The sequence below is a fragment of the Rattus norvegicus genome, chromosome 4, assembly GCF_036323735.1.
Source record: "Rattus norvegicus strain BN/NHsdMcwi chromosome 4, GRCr8, whole genome shotgun sequence".
Classification (NCBI taxonomy): Eukaryota; Metazoa; Chordata; class Mammalia; order Rodentia; family Muridae; genus Rattus; species Rattus norvegicus.
Genome location: NC_086022.1, coordinates 169,946,524 through 169,966,940, shown reverse-complemented (window position 1 = coordinate 169,966,940; position 20,417 = coordinate 169,946,524). Strand labels below are relative to the sequence as shown.

Here is a 20,417-nt window from a genome sequence, read left to right as displayed (position 1 = left end):
TGCACCTGGGTTTTATCACCCCAATGAATGGATTTCCTGTGCCTATGGCCTCATTCTTGAATGACAAGGGAGATCTCAGTGACTCATCTTTCTCCACCCTCCTCATTTGGACCAAAGTCACCTGCATATTTACTTAATCACTTTAAATCAATTCAACTCTATACAAGTCATTTAATTGCTCAAATATTTATCCATCACCTTTATATGTGGAAATCTGACAACTTCCTGCCCTCTCTCAGAATGTAATCTCATTCTGCAAGATAACTCTCACATCTTGCTATCTCACTTCTGTACGGAACTAAATGTCATCTGAAATCACGGAAACATCTGGTGTTCAAGCTTTCTTCAAATTATTTCTAAGACAGAAAGCTAGTACACCTTGGCCTTGACAAGAAGATGTCTAATTTTATGTGTCAACCTGACTGGGCCAAAGGATCCAACTATGTAACCGAACATTATTCTGGGTGTTTCTAGGGAGACATCTTGGGATGAGAATGGCCTTTAAATGGATAAAGTTTAAGCAAAGCAGATTGCCTTTCATGGTGTGGGTGAGCCTCATCTGATCAGCCTAGAACTAAAGAAAACCGGGTCTTCAGAGGAATACTATAGGAAATCACTCGGGCTGAGCACTGCTGTGTAGGATCTTGCTTGCTAGCCTTCCCGAGCCTGTCCAAATACCACTGATTACCACCTAGATTCTTGAAATGCAAGATGACATCTTTGCAGTCGAAGACATGTTGGGTGGGTCTGGGTGTTCATTGGTGACTAAAGACCTTCGGGGAATGAATGGGCAGTCAGAAGAGCCAACCAACGAGTTGTATCATGGTAGGAAATCTCCAGGAGATCTATGTGAGGAAAATAGGCCTCTTATAAAGATGTTCAAGGACAGCAGTTCTCAACCTTCCTAATGCTGTCTCCCTTCAGGACAGTTCCTCATGTTGTGGAAACCCTCGACAATAAAATTATTTTGTTGCTATTTCATAACTGTAATTTTGCAACCATTACGAATCATAATGTAAGTATCTGATGTGCAGGATATCTGATATGTGACCCCTGTGAAAAGGTCATTCAACACCCTCACACATAGGAAGGCCACAACCCACAGGTTGAGAACTAATATCCTAGAAACAGCCTGAGGTATCTTATGGGCAGCCAGGGGTGATGGGGCACACCTCTAATTCTACCACACAGAGAGGCAGAGCTCAGAGGATTATAAGTTTGAAGCTAGCCAGGGCTACACAGTGAGACTCTGTCTCAAAAAAAAAAAAAAGAACAAATCAAAATAAACAAAAAGATGTCTTATGGGCCTCTGAGAAGTCACCACAAAATTAAATGCAATTAAATCTGCTAATTTGAAATGTACTAAAATTGTGTGTGTGTGTGTGTAAGCATGTATGTATGTATGTATGTATGTATGTATGTATGTGTATAATGTATGTGTGTGTGCTCATCCATCTATGCACATGTGGAAAACAGAGGTTGATATAGGATGATAGATTGGTTTTCATTATTACTTTCCGAGGCAGAGTCTCTCACTGAACCTGGAACCATTTTGGGCTGGGCTAGCTGACCAATGAGTTCAATCTCTACCCCCACTCCTGAGCTACAGGCACATTATTGCACCTTTTAAAATTGGGGTTCTGGGACTCAAAGTTCAGGTCCTCCCTCATGCTTGTGTGGTGAACACTTTACCCACTGAGTCATCGCTGAACCATCTCTTAGTCTTTCATGCTGGAGGGTCATTTTGAGGTTCAATGATGTATTTCTTAATACTCATCTATTTTATGGTGTGAGTATTTTGCCAGAGGAAAGCATTGGAACCCCTAGAAGCCAAGTTCCACGTGAGTGAGCCTTCATGTGGATGTTGAGAACTGGACCTGAGTCCTCTGCAAGGAGCAGCGAGTACTTCTAACCACTGAGCCATCTCTTCGGCCCCTCGTAGTGCATTTTTGGTGTGTTTTTCTGTATAGTTGGTTTTTTTAACACAATACCATAGAGGACTGAAAGACTATCAAAACCGTATTTGTCATATACTAGTGTTGATATGATGATGAGATGCGGAATATCCACCTGCTCTCCGCCATCAACGACAGCTCTGACAGCTCACAGAAAAGAGTTAATCTTGCCTTCGTTGAGCCCAGAGATGCCCCAGTTAACACAGGGGACTTCTTCAGAAATCAGGCTTCCCAGCACTTTGTGCATCACGGTGTACTGACAGGACCATTATAGGAGCTGGCTACTTCAACCAAACTTTACAAGTGCCTCATTTCTTAATGTCATAAGCCATTCTTATTTAAGTTGATAACAACCTCTTTCTAATCTATTAGCTTATGAAATTCCATTTTTGCCTAAGAGGTCTAATTAAAGCAAAGCAGAGCTATACTTAATAACATTCCGCTGCCTGAAATAATTATTAGAGAAATCCTTAAGGTTTTCCCAGAAAGTAGCTTAATGTCTCAAATAAATGTCAAGTTCACCGAATCAAACCAGTAGGTAAATTAATGAAGAGGAATAAATGTCACCATTCTCCATATCAGCTCATGTTTTTTTTACAAAGAAAACAGTCACACAATGTAGGGAATCAGAATTTGTTTTTATATCCCTAGAGTTATAAACATTTGTATCAAAATATTTACAATTATAGTATATGAAATATCCTATTAATGAAGAAGCCAAATACAGTACTAGAATAACCCACCAATGCAATGCAAATTACATGAGACGTAAATGTCACAGAAAAGAAGTAAAAGACAAGGGAATGCATGGTTCTTTCTCTCCAGTCATAAATCAACTTTTTAACAAAATGTGACTATCTTTTTCTGTTGATTTTCTTATGAACATAAGACAGCCTAGAACAAATGTATGGTGGTCAAATTATAATTTAAGAATTATTATAGCTTTCCTGACCAGTATCTCTACCATCAGCTCAGCAGTTAAGTAACCTACTTGAACATTCCCTTAAACATAATACACTAGAGAAATATACTTAGTAATGGTCCCTTTACATAAATACCAGCAAGTATAGCATAACAACTCCCTCCCAAAAGAAATGGATATGAGAAATGGGTAAGAATATTCCTAGGAAAAGAAATGTAGAAAAGATATCTCAGACTCTTCCCGGGGTGGTCTTCTAAGGGCAATAGGAGAAACTATTTCTAAAAGGAAAGCCCTTTAAGGCAGAAATCTGAGATGTCATGCTACCTCTAAGTCTTATGTAGGAATACCCTTGCAGCCCCAACAATTCAGCTACCATCTGACTGGACACCCTAAGAGTTTCTCCAGTTTTAAAAAAGAAACTGTCTGCCCACCACCAGGACTTTATTCATCTCACCAAACTGCGTTTTTTCCTAAGAGCAGGCACTCTGTTCTTAACATAAGTGAAATATAGTATGCTTAGTGCTCCATAACCAGATAGCACCTTCCCCTGCACCCCCGGGACTTGTTCTTTAGTTTAGATTGGTGTGTATTTTAATTGGCTTACAGAATTGCCATCTTTGGCTGGAAAATAGTGTGTTGAAAGCTGTTGAGAGGAGACCACTCCAGCCCAGGTCAAAGCTACAGTGACCACTGTGTTTAGATGTCATGTTCTGGTCCCCAGTGTTATTTTGGTCATCATTAGACTTCCTCAAATGTTCTTAATTAGGAGGAAGCTTAACAGAATCGTATGGCGATGGAACATGTGCATCTCTCCCGGGTTACATTTCCAGGACACGGTGGGTGCATTGGGGAATCCTAAAAACTTTACTATTGCACTGTGGTGGGCATGCACTTTGACCCTACGGTTTGTGGGGTGTTTTCATCTTTGGCTCTAGAGAATCTAGAAAAATTCCAGAAAAGCTGCCTTGGCTTTAAGTGAGGGTCTAGCAGAGTCCAGAGCAGGAGGTCTCCATGAGGGACAGCTCAGTGAAGCATGACTGAGGGGCTCTGCCTATCCCCACCTGTCTCCCAGATCCTCTGCGGTAAATATTTCTACTTCTTGGTTCAACCAATTCTATCAGCTTGACCTTATAAACCATCTCTCTTTCTTCACTTTTGTTAGAAAGGCCACCAAATACGGGCATCAGCTTCCTGGCCAAAGCTCCCACTAGAGGCACTTGGGATCTGGATTTGAGGTTTGGTTTCAGGTCACAAGGATAAGGTGGCTTCGAGGCTTAGCCTCAGCATAGAGGCAGTGATCTGCTCTTGCTAGGACTTGTACCACTGTCAGAACTCATTGATATGGGTTTGCAAGACCTCAGTGTATGACCCAGCAGTCACCCTCAAGAGTGGCGCCAGTGGAATGGCAGCTGGTGAGGCCCCAAGTGTCGGTAATTGAGGATAGATGGGGCCATATTTGGTGGCTAGAGGAGGACTCTCTGGTGGCCTCAAGGAAGCATCAGCATAGTAGCCAACAACTTTCTTCCAAGGATGGGCGTTTGGCAGTAGAGAACCACGCCCCCCCAGATATGGTTTGGGTTTGGGCCTCTCCTACTCTTCCTTTCCCCCTCCCTTCCCCCCTCCCCTCCCTTGGTTATCCCTACACAGTGACTTCTGCTTCCCTCCCGGATTCAGTTGCTTCCTCCTCCCTACTTCCCCACCCCCACCCCAGATGCCCACGAGCTTATTTCTTCCTCAGGACCATATAGAGTATGCCGATGATGAAGCTGAAGCAGAAGCAAATCCAGGTCAGGATGAAACAGTAGCCTTGATGGCTGCTGGGGAAAAAGTTCCCTTCGCTGTGGGCGTAGTGGTGAGTGTAGATAGACACTCCAATCAGAATGCACAGCCCTGCAAGCAAAGAAAGGGGGAGCTGTCATGGTTGGCACTGAGGTGCTCTTGTTATGATCCCATTTTCCTGGGCAGTGATGAGAAGGTGAACTCTATCTGTGTGTCCCTAAATAGCTGCTCTGTTGGTTTGCCCAGATTTGCGCCTGATGGTATATTGGTAAATGAGAGATATCTGGGCTTTCCTATCTGTTCTGGCTTGTGGGTAATGAAGAATAAATCATGGAGCATCCTGCTCTCAACCTGCCTTTTTTCATCTGGGCCTCCATATGTCTAGGTGTGGTGTTATGAGAGCAGCCTGGTCTTCTATCTAACTGGGTGTTTCTGGAAAGAATGGAGAAGGTGATGCATGGCGGTAATTGTGCACATGGTATCAATAGCTGCATCTCTCTGGGGATCCCCACCTTCTGTATAGAGGGGCTCCTGATGATGCCTGAGCATATGGGGGTTGCTGATCCAAGCAGCCATAGCAGGCCATCAACAGATAACTAGAGGAGAAAGCAGCCCAGGGCAGCTTCGTACAGCCACGTGCTAATCTGAGGCAGTGACTGAAGCAAAGATATGAAGACGAGTAAAGCTTTTCCTGCAGGGCTGTGTATGTAGCTCAGTATTAGGGTATTTGTTTAGCACCTCAAGACCCTGTGCTCAGTCTGGAGCAGTGTGGGGGCGGGGGAGAGATGCTCTCGTGTAAAATAGACTCTGCTGCTGTGGGTACTCACAGCACACCAGCATGGTGGATCCCGAGAGGAAGAACCGGTTTCCCTTCTCCATGGTGAAGAGCTGGAACACGAAGACCACGAGGGAGATTATAGAGAAGATGATGGAGAGGATCATGAAAGCTTGCACTGCCTTGATAGCATCTGTGAAGACAGAGCAGGAGCGTTAGACAACCTGAGAGTCCGGACATCTTCCTGACCACACCCATGGTGGGCTAGGCATTGATGTCCGCACGCTTACCATCATTGCCGTAGCTCAGAGAGCCGTCACAGCTGCCACTGGTGCAGTTCTTCCAAAGCCCTATGGACGAGTCTATACCGTCCGCCACCATCCAGACCTGAAACCAGAAGACAGAGTGGATTAAGAATTACCCTTCTGCTTTCCGAAGAGGACGTCATCAAGGGTCAGGACCAAATCTTAACCAAGACGCCATATGCAGCTGTAAATACTGCTAAACCTCTTGGCTCTGTAGAAATTAGATCTTAGTACACAAAGGTTCCAAGAGAAAGGATTGTGACCCGAAAGAGATCACCTTCCCCCTTTGGACTTCACTATTCATGGCACGCGCGCACACACACACACACACACACACACACACACACACACACACACACAGAAGAAATTCCACCATAGGGGTTTAAAATTCTGAAGTTCCAAGGAACAAAAACTCTGGGTGAGGAAAGGTACATGGAGTATGCACTTTAAAAGACTCACATTTCAGTACCTAGCTAATAAGGAAAAACAAGGTAAGTCTTGCCTGGTAGCACTGCTCTGTGATTCCAGCCCCCTGGAAATAACTCGGGAGGCTCAGGAATTAAAGCTCCCACCCAATAAGTTTGAGACCAATGTAGGTAACATGAGGCTCTGTCCCAAAACACGAAAACAAAGATGTCTGGAGAGATGGCTTAACAGTTGAGAGCATTTACAGCTCTTGCAAGAGGACGGGAGTTCAGTCCCCAGCACCCACGCTAGAAGACTCACAAGAACCGGTAACTCCAGCTTCAGGAAATCCAACATCTTCCTCACCAGCACTCCTAGCACAGACTCACATACTTTTAAAAATAAATCTTTAAAGAACAAAAAATAGGGGGGAAATGTCCAACTGGAGACAACGAAGAAACAGTAGAGCTACTGGGGAGACAAGAATGAACCTGGGAGCCCACAGGCAACTTTCGTCTACACAGAAGGATCAGAACATGCAAAGTCATTCATTCCATGTCAAAATGCTGTATCAAGTGCTTCAAGGCAGAGGCAACTAAAAACACAAGAGTGGCCAAAATGTATGTTCCCAGGCTCACCATGCCACTAGATGTCCCTTCTTGCCTGGACCAAGAATAGATAATAAACTGGGGTCCTGTGCAGACATGTGCAAAACATGCTGAAACAGGAAACCCAAGCATGCATAATCGCCTGGTCTCTCAGCCCCACGTCAGGGCTGATACCGGGTGGATGTGAGGCACATAAGCAGCTCTTAATACACTTTGAAGTTTACCACATCGTTATCCTGTGAGGCATGCGAGTCAGCTTACAGAATGGCCAAATTACAAACCTACAGGAGGCAGAATGGGCAAGAGTTGTGTCCTGTCTCCTAACACTTAAACCAGCCTCGCTTGTCTCACACCCTGATGTCTGCAAAGCCCTTCCGTCTGGACTGTAAAACGTATTCACTCTTGCCAATCAGTCGTGGAACCCGCCTTTAATACCAGCACTTGGGAGGCAGAGGCAGGCAGGCAGATCTCTTAAGATCTATCCCAGGTCTGGTCTACACAGTGAGTTCCAGGACTACAAAGTCTATACAAAGAAACCCTATCTGGGGTGGAAAAACAAAGCACAAAAAAACCTTATTGACCATAGCAAGAACTGTAGCCCATTCTGAAGCCATCTGCCTTAACTTGTTGTTGTTGTTGTGGCTGTTGTTGTTGTTGTGGCTGCTGCTGCTGTTGTTGTTGCTGCTGCTGTTGTTGTTGTTGTTATTTGGTTTGGGGTTTTTTTTAATGTTTGGGTTTTTGTTTGAGGCAGGGTTTCTCTATGTAGTTTTCTGGCTGTACTGAAACTCGTTACATAGACCATGCTGGCCTCAAACTCACTGCCTCCCTAGTGCTCCTAAAGGCAGGAGCCAGTACATATGGCAAAATGTGTAGCTCAGGCTAGCCTCAAACTCATGATGCTCTTGCCTCTGCCTTCTTCACGCAAATCCTACCATCCGAATGGGCTGTGTTAACTTCTAAGTCCAAGAAGCTCCTTCATCTCGTCTAAGACAAAACAAAACTTGGGCACTAAAATTGACCACTAGGGGTCAGAGTAGCCCCGGGTTCGCAGAGCAAAGACTAGCGATCTCGGGAGGAGATCGTTCTATTTCTGTTATTTGATTTACCGGGCACCAAGTTAATCCTGCCAAATTCCATTTCACACACCAATTTCCACACAAAACTTGCATTTGTCAACCTCATTATCAAAGCAGTGTCTTATTCTCTCACATCTATCTACCCTCTAAACGGGAATCTCTGTGGTCTGGCACATGAAGAAATATCTTTAACCCATGCACAGGAAGAGTCTGTCTCACGAGGAGGGCGTCTTTGCCAGCCCTCCCGTGTGGACTGCACTTCTATTTTCTTCTACTTCCCTTTTTTCTCTAGAGATGACACGCCCATCCTCCAAGTGCACCTTAGTCTCCACCTCCCATAGATCCTTCTAGAAGCGAAGATGCCCGGTAATCTCTACCTCCCAACACCCCCCTAGAAGAGTCACTGTGGACCCTCGCCTTTCATACTTTGCTTATTTCATTCCTTGATCTATGAGTATGTGTTTGTTTGGTTTGTTTTCCTCTCATGGCTAATCGAGAAGTTCATTGCGCTGTGATTTAACACTCCCGCCTCCCGTTTTTCTTAACATTTTGCCAAAATACTCCAAAGATCCCTCCCTGGGATGAGTGAACAGGGGGATGGAACTCACGTTGGCAATGGTGGAGACAAACAGCATAATGGCAGTGGCGATGTGGACCACGAAGAGACCGGCCAGTAGCACCAACATCTTGGCTTCTTTTTTGTAACTCCTGAGTAGAGAATTCTGCAAACAAAAGACAGGGGAGAGAGAAAGGTGACTGTCACAGTCGGTAAGACACATCCCACCTTCTCATTTCGTGGGCTCTCTGTTGACGCAAGAAAGTGTGACCGTTTTTAAAATTCAAAATTACATCAAAATTTTCTAAAACCTGCTTTTCGCCTACCTGATTGATATACATGCCTGCTCAACTGTGTATAGACATGTACTTCCGTTTTTATAGACACGTACTTCCGTTTTTATAGACATGTACTTCCAGACTCATCTCTTTAATATAATGAATATTATATTAATAAAATGAGAATAATTAAAGAATATAATATTCATTATATTAAGAAGAGCATGGTATGCTTTATAACAGCTGCCAATGTTTTGTTTGTGATTGACAGGTCAAAACTGTAGGGCCTTGAGTTGTGGTAAGGATTTTGTCACCTCCAGAACTCTGCAGCAGCAGCAGCAGCAGCAGCAGCAGCAGCACACACAATTTCAGTTTGCATGAGGAGAGCATCGGTGCTGCAGCAAAATGCTCACCCAGCAGATTGAATAGAAACAATGGGTTCCGCAGAACAAGGCACTATTACTCAATGGCCGTAGAGCAAATTGGCTACTAATTTGATCCCGGATGAGACGTAAAATAGGAGAGATACAACTTCTGTTATTACAATGCTCTTTGGCATCCAGTAGTATGACAACCTAATTACTGTGTAATGGTCTGATCACTTACTGATTTAGCATTCCAGACTAATATTCGCAACACCTGAGCCTTTGGCCCTGCATGCCTCTTGGTGGGAATGCTGTTATGGGTCTAGAGCGATGTTAGATTTCCTGCGGCTCAACATGACAGCTCTGGGGCTACAGAAGTGTAAGGCTTGAGATAACACCAGATGTGCTTTTTTTGCTGGCGTGTGGTGTTTATGCGACTTCAGTCACTCAGGACCCATCCCCGAAGACAAACAGAGGCATAAATCACCCTTCGGAAGAGCAGGAACTAATATAAATTAACAACGTGCATGGATAAACAAAAGTCCTCAACCATAATTTCAACAGAGACCACTAATCGTAAAACCTAGAAGCTAAAGGAAACGTGAGAGGCGCCCGTGGGGGAGCCGTGCGTAACCTCTGTGTCACACCTGTGACAGTTAGACGCAGAGCCAGCTCAGAGAGACATCAAAAGGAAAGGACCCGGGGTTATTCACCCTCTAGGCAGGGAGTGTGTGAGGATGCAGCAACCTTAGAGGAGAGGCTGTGTGCATCCTGCAATTGCTTGCTTCCCCGTCTCTCTCCACCTGATTTAATTGATGCTTTGGTTGTGCTTAAGCCACTTTCAAGCTACGCTAGGCATTTATTAGAACAGCGATACTATGATTATTCTGACATTCCGGTGTCTTTTATCTCCTCTCGCTTTCTCATTAGCTACTCAAAACCAAGCATGATCTACTGCACGCCTGGGTTCTCCGCTCTTTGTAGACACTGGTTTCTACTCTCCAAAAATCCTCTTCCCCACTGGCTACTTCCCTCCAATGGGGAGGCAGGCAGAGAATGTTTCCAATTTAACTGTGAAGGACAAAACAGATGGAGTTTTCCTGCTGCCTCTGGGGAGAGACTGGAGCTCTCATATCTATGAATCCCCTCTTCCAACATTCAAATTCACGGCTGCTTTTTGGGAGTTCTGGTCTACCTCCAGAACTTCCCACTGGTTTCACGGATTGTGCAAAGGATTTGTTTTATTGCTTTGCTTTTTGAATTAGAAGTTGACTTAGAATTATTCCAAGTGCTTTGATCTCTGCTTCCGTTTCCTCATCCATGAAGAGCGGTAATGATTTCAACCACACCCAGAAGTGTGAGGGTTCGACTGGATTATATAAGTGAAAATGCCTTCCGCAGCATGGTACAGTACCTTGTGTGTCACGTGGTACTAATAACAGGGTTGCTATGATTGTTGTTGTTGTTACTGTTTCTTTTATTCTATGAAGCAGAACAGCTGTTGCCTACCCAATCCAACTACTGGGTCTCGTGCCGCCCCACATCAAGGTCAAGAAATAAGACACGGGCAGGGTAGTTCACCAGGCAGCATATGGCTAAAATCGCTTTAGCCCTCAGACATTGTCATTTTTGTCTAGTCCTTGCCCCTGGAGTAAGAACACATCCTCCAGCATCACCAGAGACAGTTGGCTTGCCCGTCTAGAATAAAGCTGGCTCAGGAAAGAAAACTCCAAGAGTTACATAATGGGTACTTTTCGTCCAACTTTCCTTGACCTTTTAATGACTCTCAGGTTAATTTTGTTTATAATTGACAGATTCCCTCCTAATAGTGAGACGTAGTTGAGGAGCCAGGAATGGAAGACAGTCCAAGTGAGGCCTCTTTAAATGAGTGGCCTGACAGGCGGGCCAATTCAGGAGACTTTCTGTCTCCTTGAATGCCCTGGGACTCTATCCAGCAGAGTCCCTCTTGATTTGTCCTGCTTACGGTCTCATCCAGTGGCCCTCGCTGTATGTGGGAAATATGTACTCTCCCAGGCCACTCCATCTCTCTTCTTACCTTGACTCAGGCCTACCTTGTTCTTGTCCCCTGCCTGCTGCACCTGAAGAGCAGGTGAGGGGACCCATGCTAAAATGTGACTCTTTTATCTAAGACGGATGATAGGGATAGGGGTGCTGTGTCTTTTTCCCTAAGGCAAGGAGCACAATATCTCAGATCAGGGATCATTCTCAGTGAACAAGACCCACAGTTCACCCTGCCTCTGCGTCCTGTGTCCAGCCACCGTGGAGACGGTTTAGGTGGAGTTACTGCATGACACACGTGACTTCATCTTTTCACTGCCCCAAATTTGTCACCTTTATCAGTGTCATCCACTGTCAGCTTAGAGGGGCTTCCATTATCTTTAACACCCATCTTCCAAAACACTTGGAACACTTTATGAAATTTCTGTGTTGGATAGCCCTATGGTTACCCAGCCTCTGTATTAGAGAGCCTACCACTTAGTCTAGGACAGCTGTTCTCAACCTGTGGGGGTCGAATGACCCTTTCACAGTGGGTTGCACATGAGGTACTTATATTACAATCTATCACAGCAGCGAGATCACAGTTATGAAGTAGCAACAAAAATAATTTCATGGTTAAAGAATTCCAGCCTTAGGAAGGTTGAGAACTCCGGGTCTAGGAGAACCAAACCCTCAAGGTCTTTTCAGAAAACCACCAGTGGTGGCTGGTGGGTGGGTGCCTGACAAGCTAGTAAACAGTGACTGAGAATGAGTATAAGCCCGTGCTCTCGAGACCCACCCACCACAGTCTCCTATAGCTATCCTTTGACTCATTCCTCGCCCAAGGAATAAGACCAGTTCTGGTCTCCAAATGGACCACACCAGTATGACACTTGCCTGCTATTTTCAAAGCCCTGAGACCTGGCCTCAGCACTACCGCAAAAACAAAGCAAGCAGGAGCGTTTACACAGTTTTGAAAGTATAGGCTGCTACGGCTTGTATCTCACTGGAACAGTAATGGAATTCTCCTGACTGTTTCTCCAAAATACTGCTGCGGTTGGCATTCTTTGGTGGAGAGCACGTTCCACAACCTCAGTGGGTGGAGCAAACCGGGAAGCGGAGAACACAGTACCACAACTCTGACTGGACCACTGGGCCACCTCCCTCCCTTCTTGCTGCAATGGACAGAGTCAAAGTGTGTAGTGTGTTGTTGGGGCCTCCCATAGCAGGAATATGGCTTGTGGTGCTTTTACAATCCCCAGTGCGAGCCATCACACCTGGTCAGTTCACAATGTTTGGAAAGCTTAGGAAGTGCTCTGGCTTCTATGCAGACAAGAACACTTCCGCTCCCAGTAAGCACAGCGGTTGCCCCATCCACACTGTATGACTGTCAAGGGTATGCTCAGGGTCAAGGGAAACAGAGAAACAACCAAAAGACACAGATGGCCACACCAGAAGGAATAACTATTAGGGAAGATAGGGATCGAACACTTGGAGCCAAGTGCAGCTGGAAATCACGGTGTAGCCCAAACTGGCCTCTACCTCGTTGGAACTCTCCTGCCTCCTTCGTGCTGAGCTAACATTCTGAGTGTATAGAGCTGAACAATTCACTTCAGCCTGGGTGACACTCTTGCAAATGAGACGGTCTCTATGGATGGCCAGACTATACAAGGTGCTTCCTAGGACCATGCGTGTGACTGAAGCTAGTTTAGAAAGTTCTGGAGCAGGGAAGAAGGCTATCTAAAGTAGTCCATTATTGGGAAGGAAAGACCAATAATGATTTAGCTATTATTTCTGCCTCTCCCTGGTTTCCTTCCTGAAGCATCAGTCACCTGGGAGTCTCTACCTGTATCGTCTTGCACTGGGTCCCAATCCTGCCCCCACTGTTAGTACCCTAGCCTGGATGCTGAAGTCAGCTCGTCCCATGGCATGACGCTCTCTCTAACCTTCCCCTCACCCTGCTTTCTCTGTATTGCTATTGGCTTATCTGACTATGTCCTTCCTCAGCCTACAACCCCCATCCTCCCACCACAACTGAGACAAGCACCAGTTTCCAGGAAATGAGACTCCAGACAGCTGCCCATGGAGTCCTGGGAATTTGACTTCCAAAAATAAAAACTGCTTTTATATCCTTCCCCTAGTAACTACTTATTAATTCTTCTCACCAAGCTCAAAATTCTGCCTCCTTCTTTCCATAGAGCTGAAATCAGTTTTTTTTTTCCACTTCTGTTATGTTACAGCCCTTACGCAGTCCTAATAAAGGCCTTCATGGCAGCCTGCCTGATGACAGAGTTCTTTATGGACGTGTTTGGCTCCTCCACCCAGAGGAGTCTGAGTTCCTAAGGGCAGACTCTATGACAGGTCCCAGATAAACCTCGTTAATGAAGAAATAGATGATCTGAAGAGAGCAGTGTTTCCTTCGCTGTGGAACAGTAATAGCAGAGCAGCTGAAGGACACAGAACGCCTCCTTTCTCTTCTTCTCATTCTTTTAATCTTTATTTTATGTGTGTGGCTGTTTTGCCCACCTGTATGTTTATGTACCACGAGATGGAGCGGTACCCATGGAGGCCAGAAAATGGTGCCAGGTCCCCTGGAGCTGGAATTACAAACAATTAGGAACTACCAGCTATGTGGATGCTGGAAAATGAACTGGAGTCCCCTGGAAAAGCACTCAGTGTTCTTAATGACCGAGCCATGTCTACAGAACTTCCTTTTTTCTTTTAAGGTAGCATGTACTTTAGTCCTCTGTCACTTTTATAATTGATTTGTCACATCACTACAAGTACGGGTTGGGTACCTTCTTATGCACAAACTTCATATTATTTGTTTCCATTTAACTTTTGTAACTACTTTTTGGCAAGTATAGAACTTCCAGGCTAAGGGAGAGCTTCAAGATTTGGTTCCCAGACCACGGAACTCATCTACAAACTCAACCTGGAAATCCATGCAAATCATACACAAACTCAACCTGTCCCTCGGAACCACCTACCAAGGACCTATTAGAAAAGTCCTGCCAACAGTACGTACAGCCCACGGAATTTGAGTTCAATTGGTAAGAGTGAGTGCTTGCCTATTCCAGGTATAGTGGAACATTAATCCCAAGTGGCATTTGGGAGCCAGAGGCAGGCTGAGCTCTGTAAGTTCAAAGTCAGCCTGGTCTATACATGAGTTCCAGGATAGCCAGAGCTACATAGCAAACTGTCTCAAAGACAGACATACAAAACAAACAAAAGGTGAAAAGAGCATTTGCCTAGCACTCAAGAAGCTCTCAGCTCAATCCCCAGCACATACACACACACACACACACACACACACACACACACACACACACACACACATGTGCAAGGCACAGCTCAGTCCTGAGACTATTCTTACTAGAGCCTCCTCTGTCCTTCCATTGGCCAGTGCTATTCTAACAATGACATTCCCATGTCCCTATGGCTAACTGCAAATTGGGGTGAAAGCTTTCGCATCCCATCTGATCCAAGATCTGGCACTTCCTGCAAGGCAGTGAGAAAGAGGAAAGGCCACGTCTCTCTGGAAGGGATTGGGTCAAATGGCTTTCATGAGTCAGCCCTGACTGTGCCCATCTTCCTCAGTGTGACATCTGAAATGGATTTGGGGCCCTCTGTTTTTCCCAGGGACACTGCAGGGTGGCACAGAAGCCTGTCTACCCTCCTCCCCATCAATACCACTCCTGTTGTGCTTGGGGTTCGAATGTGTTTGCGTTCCCACTGAGGATCATTTTAGTTGGCAAAATAGATGCCCGTGGGACAAAAAGCAAATAAGAAGAGGAAATTCTGCCCTTGGGGAACAGTGTGGAGGATGTTTCTGGAGGAGGGGGAGGCTGGGATTGAAGGCAAGCTGGTGGATGGGACCTTGGATGAGCTTCCCTGCCATTGTTATTGCTCTTTAGGTCATGTGTACTTTTCCGTCCTCAACATTGTTTTCACGCACAGAGGGAAAGGGAGGCGTGCATCTCAGTGTGGGAAACGGGGTGGGGGGATCCTAAAGGACCAAATCTTCCTGTTCCTGCATATGGGGTATTGGACAAGGAGAGAAAACACTGCGAATCTGTGTAGCTCACACTAGGGCTGACGCTCCAAGCATGAGTGGGTTCTGTGCCCGTTAACAATCGAGCAGTGAAAGACACGGGTCTGGATGACTCAGAGAAATGAATGTTTCTTTGTGGTTCTGGGCAAAGGGGCTACAAAGGAGGCCCGTCATAAATACGGCAGTCTCTTCGGGGCTAATATCACCTGTATATCCTGGCATACGTCGTTAGATATAGAGCCAAGGAGTTAGCTTGAAGAACAGCAAACGTTAGAAGGAAGAGGAAGAGGAAAGGAAAGAAAGAAAGAGACAAAGAAAGTAAGGAAAGGGGAAAGAAAAGGGAAAAGACATGAAAAAAAGAAAAGAAGATGAAATGGGGAGGAAATGAGGAGAAAATGGGGAAGAATATCAGAAAGAAAAAGAAAGGAAGAAGGGAGGGATGGAGGGAGGAATGGAGTGAGTGAGTGAGGGAGGGAGGTCCAATTAGAAAGGTGAGACCAAGTCCTACAAACATTAGTCTGGCTAATGGCCAGAGTTAAAAGATTTTGGGGTTGGGGATTTAGCTCAGTGGTAGAGCGCTTGCCTAGCAAGCTCAAGGCCATGGGTTCGGTCCCCAGCTCTGAAAAAAAGAAAAAAAAAAAAGATTTTGCAAAACCTGTCGGCTTGGTGAAATCTAGGGAGGTGGGTCCCAACAAACTCTAAGTTCAAATTCCTTAAGGTCCTCATAGGGTTAGCATGAGCATTGAAAGATCCAGACCTAATGCAAAGCCAGCCAAATGCTGTAGGTCATATTTATTCATTGGTGTAACAAAGAAAGACTCAGGCAAGGTGGTCTTGAGGCTTCTCTGCCGCCTGAGAGCCGGGGACCATGCAAAGGCAAGCAAATAGCATGAATATTGTTTTTGCAGATGCATCCAGAGACGCCCCACCCTCATATCTCTCTCTCTCTCTCTCTCTCTCTCTCTCTCTCTCTCTCTCTCTCTCTCTCTCTCTCTCTTATTTCCACTTGTCCTCCATTCCACCCATGGAGTGGGTGGATCTGGACAACATCTGCAAAGGCAAAAGACAGACCTAGGCTGTGAGGCCTGACTTCGGCCCACGCCCTCTGACTGCAGCTGGCCAGTGTCGGGGAGGATGTCTCCTGGGTGAGGACGGAAGCTTCTGCTGCCTTCTGTTCCTGACAAAGGAGAAGTATTCCTGCAGCCAGACTGTCTTCCAGGGAGACATTGCCAAGATAATAACTAGGGTTTGGTAAGAAAAATCAAGGTGTGGCTGGGCCCTAGGGGCTTCCGGGTGCATTTGACAGCAGATGGCAGTAACTCGCTTCAACCAGCAAAGTGTGAGAGAGCTGGAGGACTGGGCAGAGCAGGGCCACCCAAGTATGCTGGGTGGGCACTGGCTTGGTTCAGTTTCAGTGAAGTTGACCACTTTGTTTTGAGAGGTACTGGGGTCTTTCAGTCATGCCCTTTGACCAAGACCTCTGCCTACCAGCTGACAGACTTACAATGAAACCACTATCCTGGATCTCCATTCCAGCTCGGTTTTCTGTCTTCTAAGGGGTATGTCCGTGTGTGTGTGTGTGTGTGTGTGTGTGTGTGTGTGTGTGTGTGTGTGTGTGTGTGTGTGTGTATGGGTGCATGTGAGTGTGTATATGTGTGAGTGTATGTGTATGTATGTGTGTGTATGTGAGTGTATGTGTATGTTTGTGAGTATATGTGTGTATGGGTGTGCATATGTGTGTGAGTGTGTGTGTGTGTGTGTGTGTGTGTGTGTGTGTGTGTGTGTGTGTGTGTGTGTAGAAACCAGAAGACAACCCTGGTGTCATTCATTCTCAGCTTTTCTCCACCTTGTTTTTTGTTGTTGTTGTTGTTGTTGTGCTTATGAGATGGGGTCTTATTAGTGGCTTGGCCCTCAAGATTCAGCTAGGCTGACTGGCTGTGAACCCCAGGGAGCCTCCTGTCTCCCTCCCCCATGGATTAGATTACAAATCCAACCACACCCAACTATTCATGTGGGCTTTGAGGATCAGACTCAAGTCCTCGTGTTTGCACAGCCAGCTCTTTAACCACTGAGCTATCTCCCCAGCCCCTCCTTTGATATTTTGAGACAGAATCACTAGGTAGTCTGTGCTAACCTTGAAGTCACAGCAATCCTCCTGCTTCAACCGTTCCCAGTGCTGGGAATTAAAAGCATGCAGCGCCACACCCAGCTGTTGTCTGAGGGTTTGACAGTTACTGGTGGCTCCGTTCCTCCCACAACTTTCAAGTTGACCGGAGTTGGACAGTCCCTCCAAATTGTTCCAACGGTCTATGCTTTTTCCTGTCGCACTGCTCTCTATGGCCCACCCAGGACAGACAGCTGGCCCCGTCAAAGCCCTCCCTGCCAGCCCTGAGACTGGTTTCCATACTCTCAGCACTGATAGATTCCCGTAGCTCTGGGAGCTCAGGGAGCAGCCATGAGGAAAGGGAAGCTCCTGGCCTCAGCCACACAGTTTACCAACCCTCTGTGAATGGTCCTGCTTAAGTCAAATTCACTGTGGCAGCTTAGCAAAGCTCTCTCCCCTTCCTTCTCTCAAACCCCAAGGGAAAGAACTTGGGTTTCTGAAAGCGGAAGTTTAAGGTGTGGGTCCTGACCAGCCTTTCCTCTGTCATCTGAAAGGAGAAGCAGGGATACTCTACCGGTAAAACCCAATGTCCCCAAACATGCCACAACCAAGAAGAGGAAAAGATTTCCATGGAGGTTAAAAAAAAAAAAAAAACAAAAACAAACAAACAAAAAAAACCAGAATTTTGATCCAAGGGCTATCCCTGGCCCCTTTACTTTCTCTGCTTGGCTCTCTCTAGGCCTTTCTGTTTTCCCATCCCACAAACACCCAGTTTCTGTTCACTCTCATTCCCTCCCCTCCAGCTCCCCAACCTTCCAGTTCACTTGCTCTCACCCACACCTGCATCTGTCCCCCTCCTCAAGAGGAGGCTGCAGTCTCACCCAGGACCGGCTCAGTTTCTGAGCCCAATGACGCTCCTAGTGAATTGATGTGTGCACAGATTCCTCTGGAGATGGCACCTTTTTTTGAGAAACCAAACATCATTCTTTCCAAGCTCGGGTAATATCCTGGGCTCTTTCGGATGAGTTCTTTAATACTGTGCCCAAGGAATCTTGGTAGGGCAACAAAAGCCACCTCCTCACCCCCGACCCCTCCAGTTCTTCCCACTGAATGCTGAGCCATGAACATGCTAGGCAGTCATACTGCCAGTGGGCTGTATCTCTAGCCCCTGGTTTGATTACACTAACTTTTAGGATTAAGTTAGCCATTAGCATGAATTCAAGGGCCTTCTTAAAACCAAAGTGGTAATTTCTCAGAGCCCGGAGTGTCTTGGTGGCCAAGTTGTTTCTTCCTCCTTTCTTAGTGACTTGCTTCTTCTGATCACAAGAAAGATTTGAAGCAAGACCAGAGCCCGATCTTGCTACTCAATCATCTTACATCCTCCCCACAATTATTGACACGATTCCAACATGTGCCAACAGTGCTGTGTTGTAAGAAGACTCCATGAAAGAGACTCAGGAAAGTACAAGTCAGCCCAGCCGCAGAAGACCAAAAGCCCTGGCTGTGAAAATGTTCTTTCTGAACAACAGTGAAGAAAACATTAACACCCCCCCCACACACACACACACACTATTTTGCTTAAAGGGAGGTTCAGAAGCAGCAAGACCATGTTTGTGTTTTTCCTTTTCTTCTTTGGTGTCAGGAAACCCACCAGTCAAATTGACGGATGTGTTTCACAAGTTAGGGTACCAGGGACTAAAGTGTTCCAGAATCTTCGTGGGGACTCATGTTTGGGAAATGAGTGTTAGAAACCCAAGGGGGCCCCAATGTGCATTCTTTGATTCTGCAAAAACAAGGACGACGCAGAAATTCAAAGTCACCTGAGAAGATTATTCCAAAAAAACAAGAAACTTAGGTCCAGAAAATTCTAGTCCAATGGTAATCAAGAATTATAGCCCTTCAAAGAACTGTCGTTCAGGTTGCTGGCTATTAGACAGAACCTCCTTTGATTGGCAGTGTTGCCACACCAGGTCACAAGAATGCACAGGCATATACTACAAGCCCTGTGGACCAAACCAGGGGCAATTGCAAAAGCCTGTTATATGCTTGTGTTTCAGGGATCTGGTTGATTTAACTATGATCAGTAGATAGGAACATTGGGCATGTCACCCTCACGTGCATCTAAGAGTCCTAGAGGCCTCTGAGAGTGTGTGTTAGGTAGCCATGTATACAGTTGTGACCACAACCATGTGCTTAGAAAATGAACAAAATCAATTATATAGGAGTGAATGGTTTGACTAGGAGGATAATCTTAATAATTCAAAAATGCTCTTTCTGTATCACACACACACCCGCAATGGTGGGACACACCATTCGGGGAAGAAGGGTAGAAAAAGTTCTAGACTCCAGCCTGCCATTCATGGAGAAACCCTGTCTCACAACAAAAAAAACAGCTGAGCACTGAGCCATGTGCCTTTAATCCCAGCACTCAAGAAGCAGAAGCAGGTAGGTCTTTGTAAGTTCAAAGCCAGTCTAGTCTACATAGCAAGTCTACACAGCCAGGGCTACATAGCGAGGTTCTGTATTTGAATAGTAAAGAAAAGAATAAAGCAAGATAGTGTGGGTAATGCCATTCCATCAAGCCATACTGATTAAAAGTTTAATTAAAGATGAAATGTCTAGAGAAACAGGGAGTGCAGTATTGGGGGGCAGGGGGGGCAGCAGAACAGATTTAAAACTGCCAGTCCCCTCCCCCCCCACACACACACACCTCGGGTCATTTCAGGCCTGCAAAACAAGAACTTTCTGAGAAGCTGTTTTTGCTGAATTTCAGAAACTCTGGTATGATTTGCTGTCTAGAAAGGACGACTGGTGTGAGTGAACATTGTGAGGAGCGCACACTCTGGGCGGGGTCCCCTCCCTGGTATTCTGAGGAGCTGCGAGCCACAGGGTAACCATCTGTTCACAATGATGTAATAGTTAGATTCCTGCATATGGTAAGATAATGAGATTCCCTTCACATTTTTGTTTGTTTGTTTGTCTCTGTTTTATTTTTGAGGCAGTTTCACTGGTTGGCCCCAGGCTACCCTTGAATCTTTAACAATCTCCTGCCTCAGCTCCCTGAGTCCTGGGATGACAGGTATGAACCACCACACCCAACATCTAATTTTAAGTTTCTATAAAAGCAATGAAGAAGAAAAAAGGAAGGAAGCCACATTCCAGGCGGAGACCCCTTCGGGTTGTGTGGAGGCTGAGGGAATCAGTTTTGCCTTCACAGAAATGTGCTTGGCTTCCTGC

The 20,417-nt window shown here is 45.7% G+C and overlaps 1 protein-coding gene across 4 annotated transcripts in view; it reads right to left on the bottom strand.

Annotated features, from left to right (window-relative positions):
- Positions 1-2,574: 2,574 nt before the first annotated feature.
- Emp1 (epithelial membrane protein 1) overlaps positions 2,575-20,417 on the bottom strand; it is a 32,830-nt gene continuing 14,987 nt past the window's right edge. For all 4 annotated transcript variants that reach the window (XM_063285590.1, XM_063285589.1, XM_063285588.1 and 1 more), the window contains 4 exons: positions 8,434-8,547; positions 5,722-5,818; positions 5,484-5,624; positions 2,575-4,767 (listed from right to left, as the gene is read on the bottom strand). In XM_063285590.1, the coding sequence (XP_063141660.1) occupies positions 4,601-4,767; positions 5,484-5,624; positions 5,722-5,818; positions 8,434-8,511 (483 nt within the window). In that variant the 5' untranslated portion in view covers positions 8,512-8,547 and the 3' untranslated portion in view covers positions 2,575-4,600. The remainder of the gene's footprint in view (positions 4,768-5,483; positions 5,625-5,721; positions 5,819-8,433; positions 8,548-20,417) is intronic.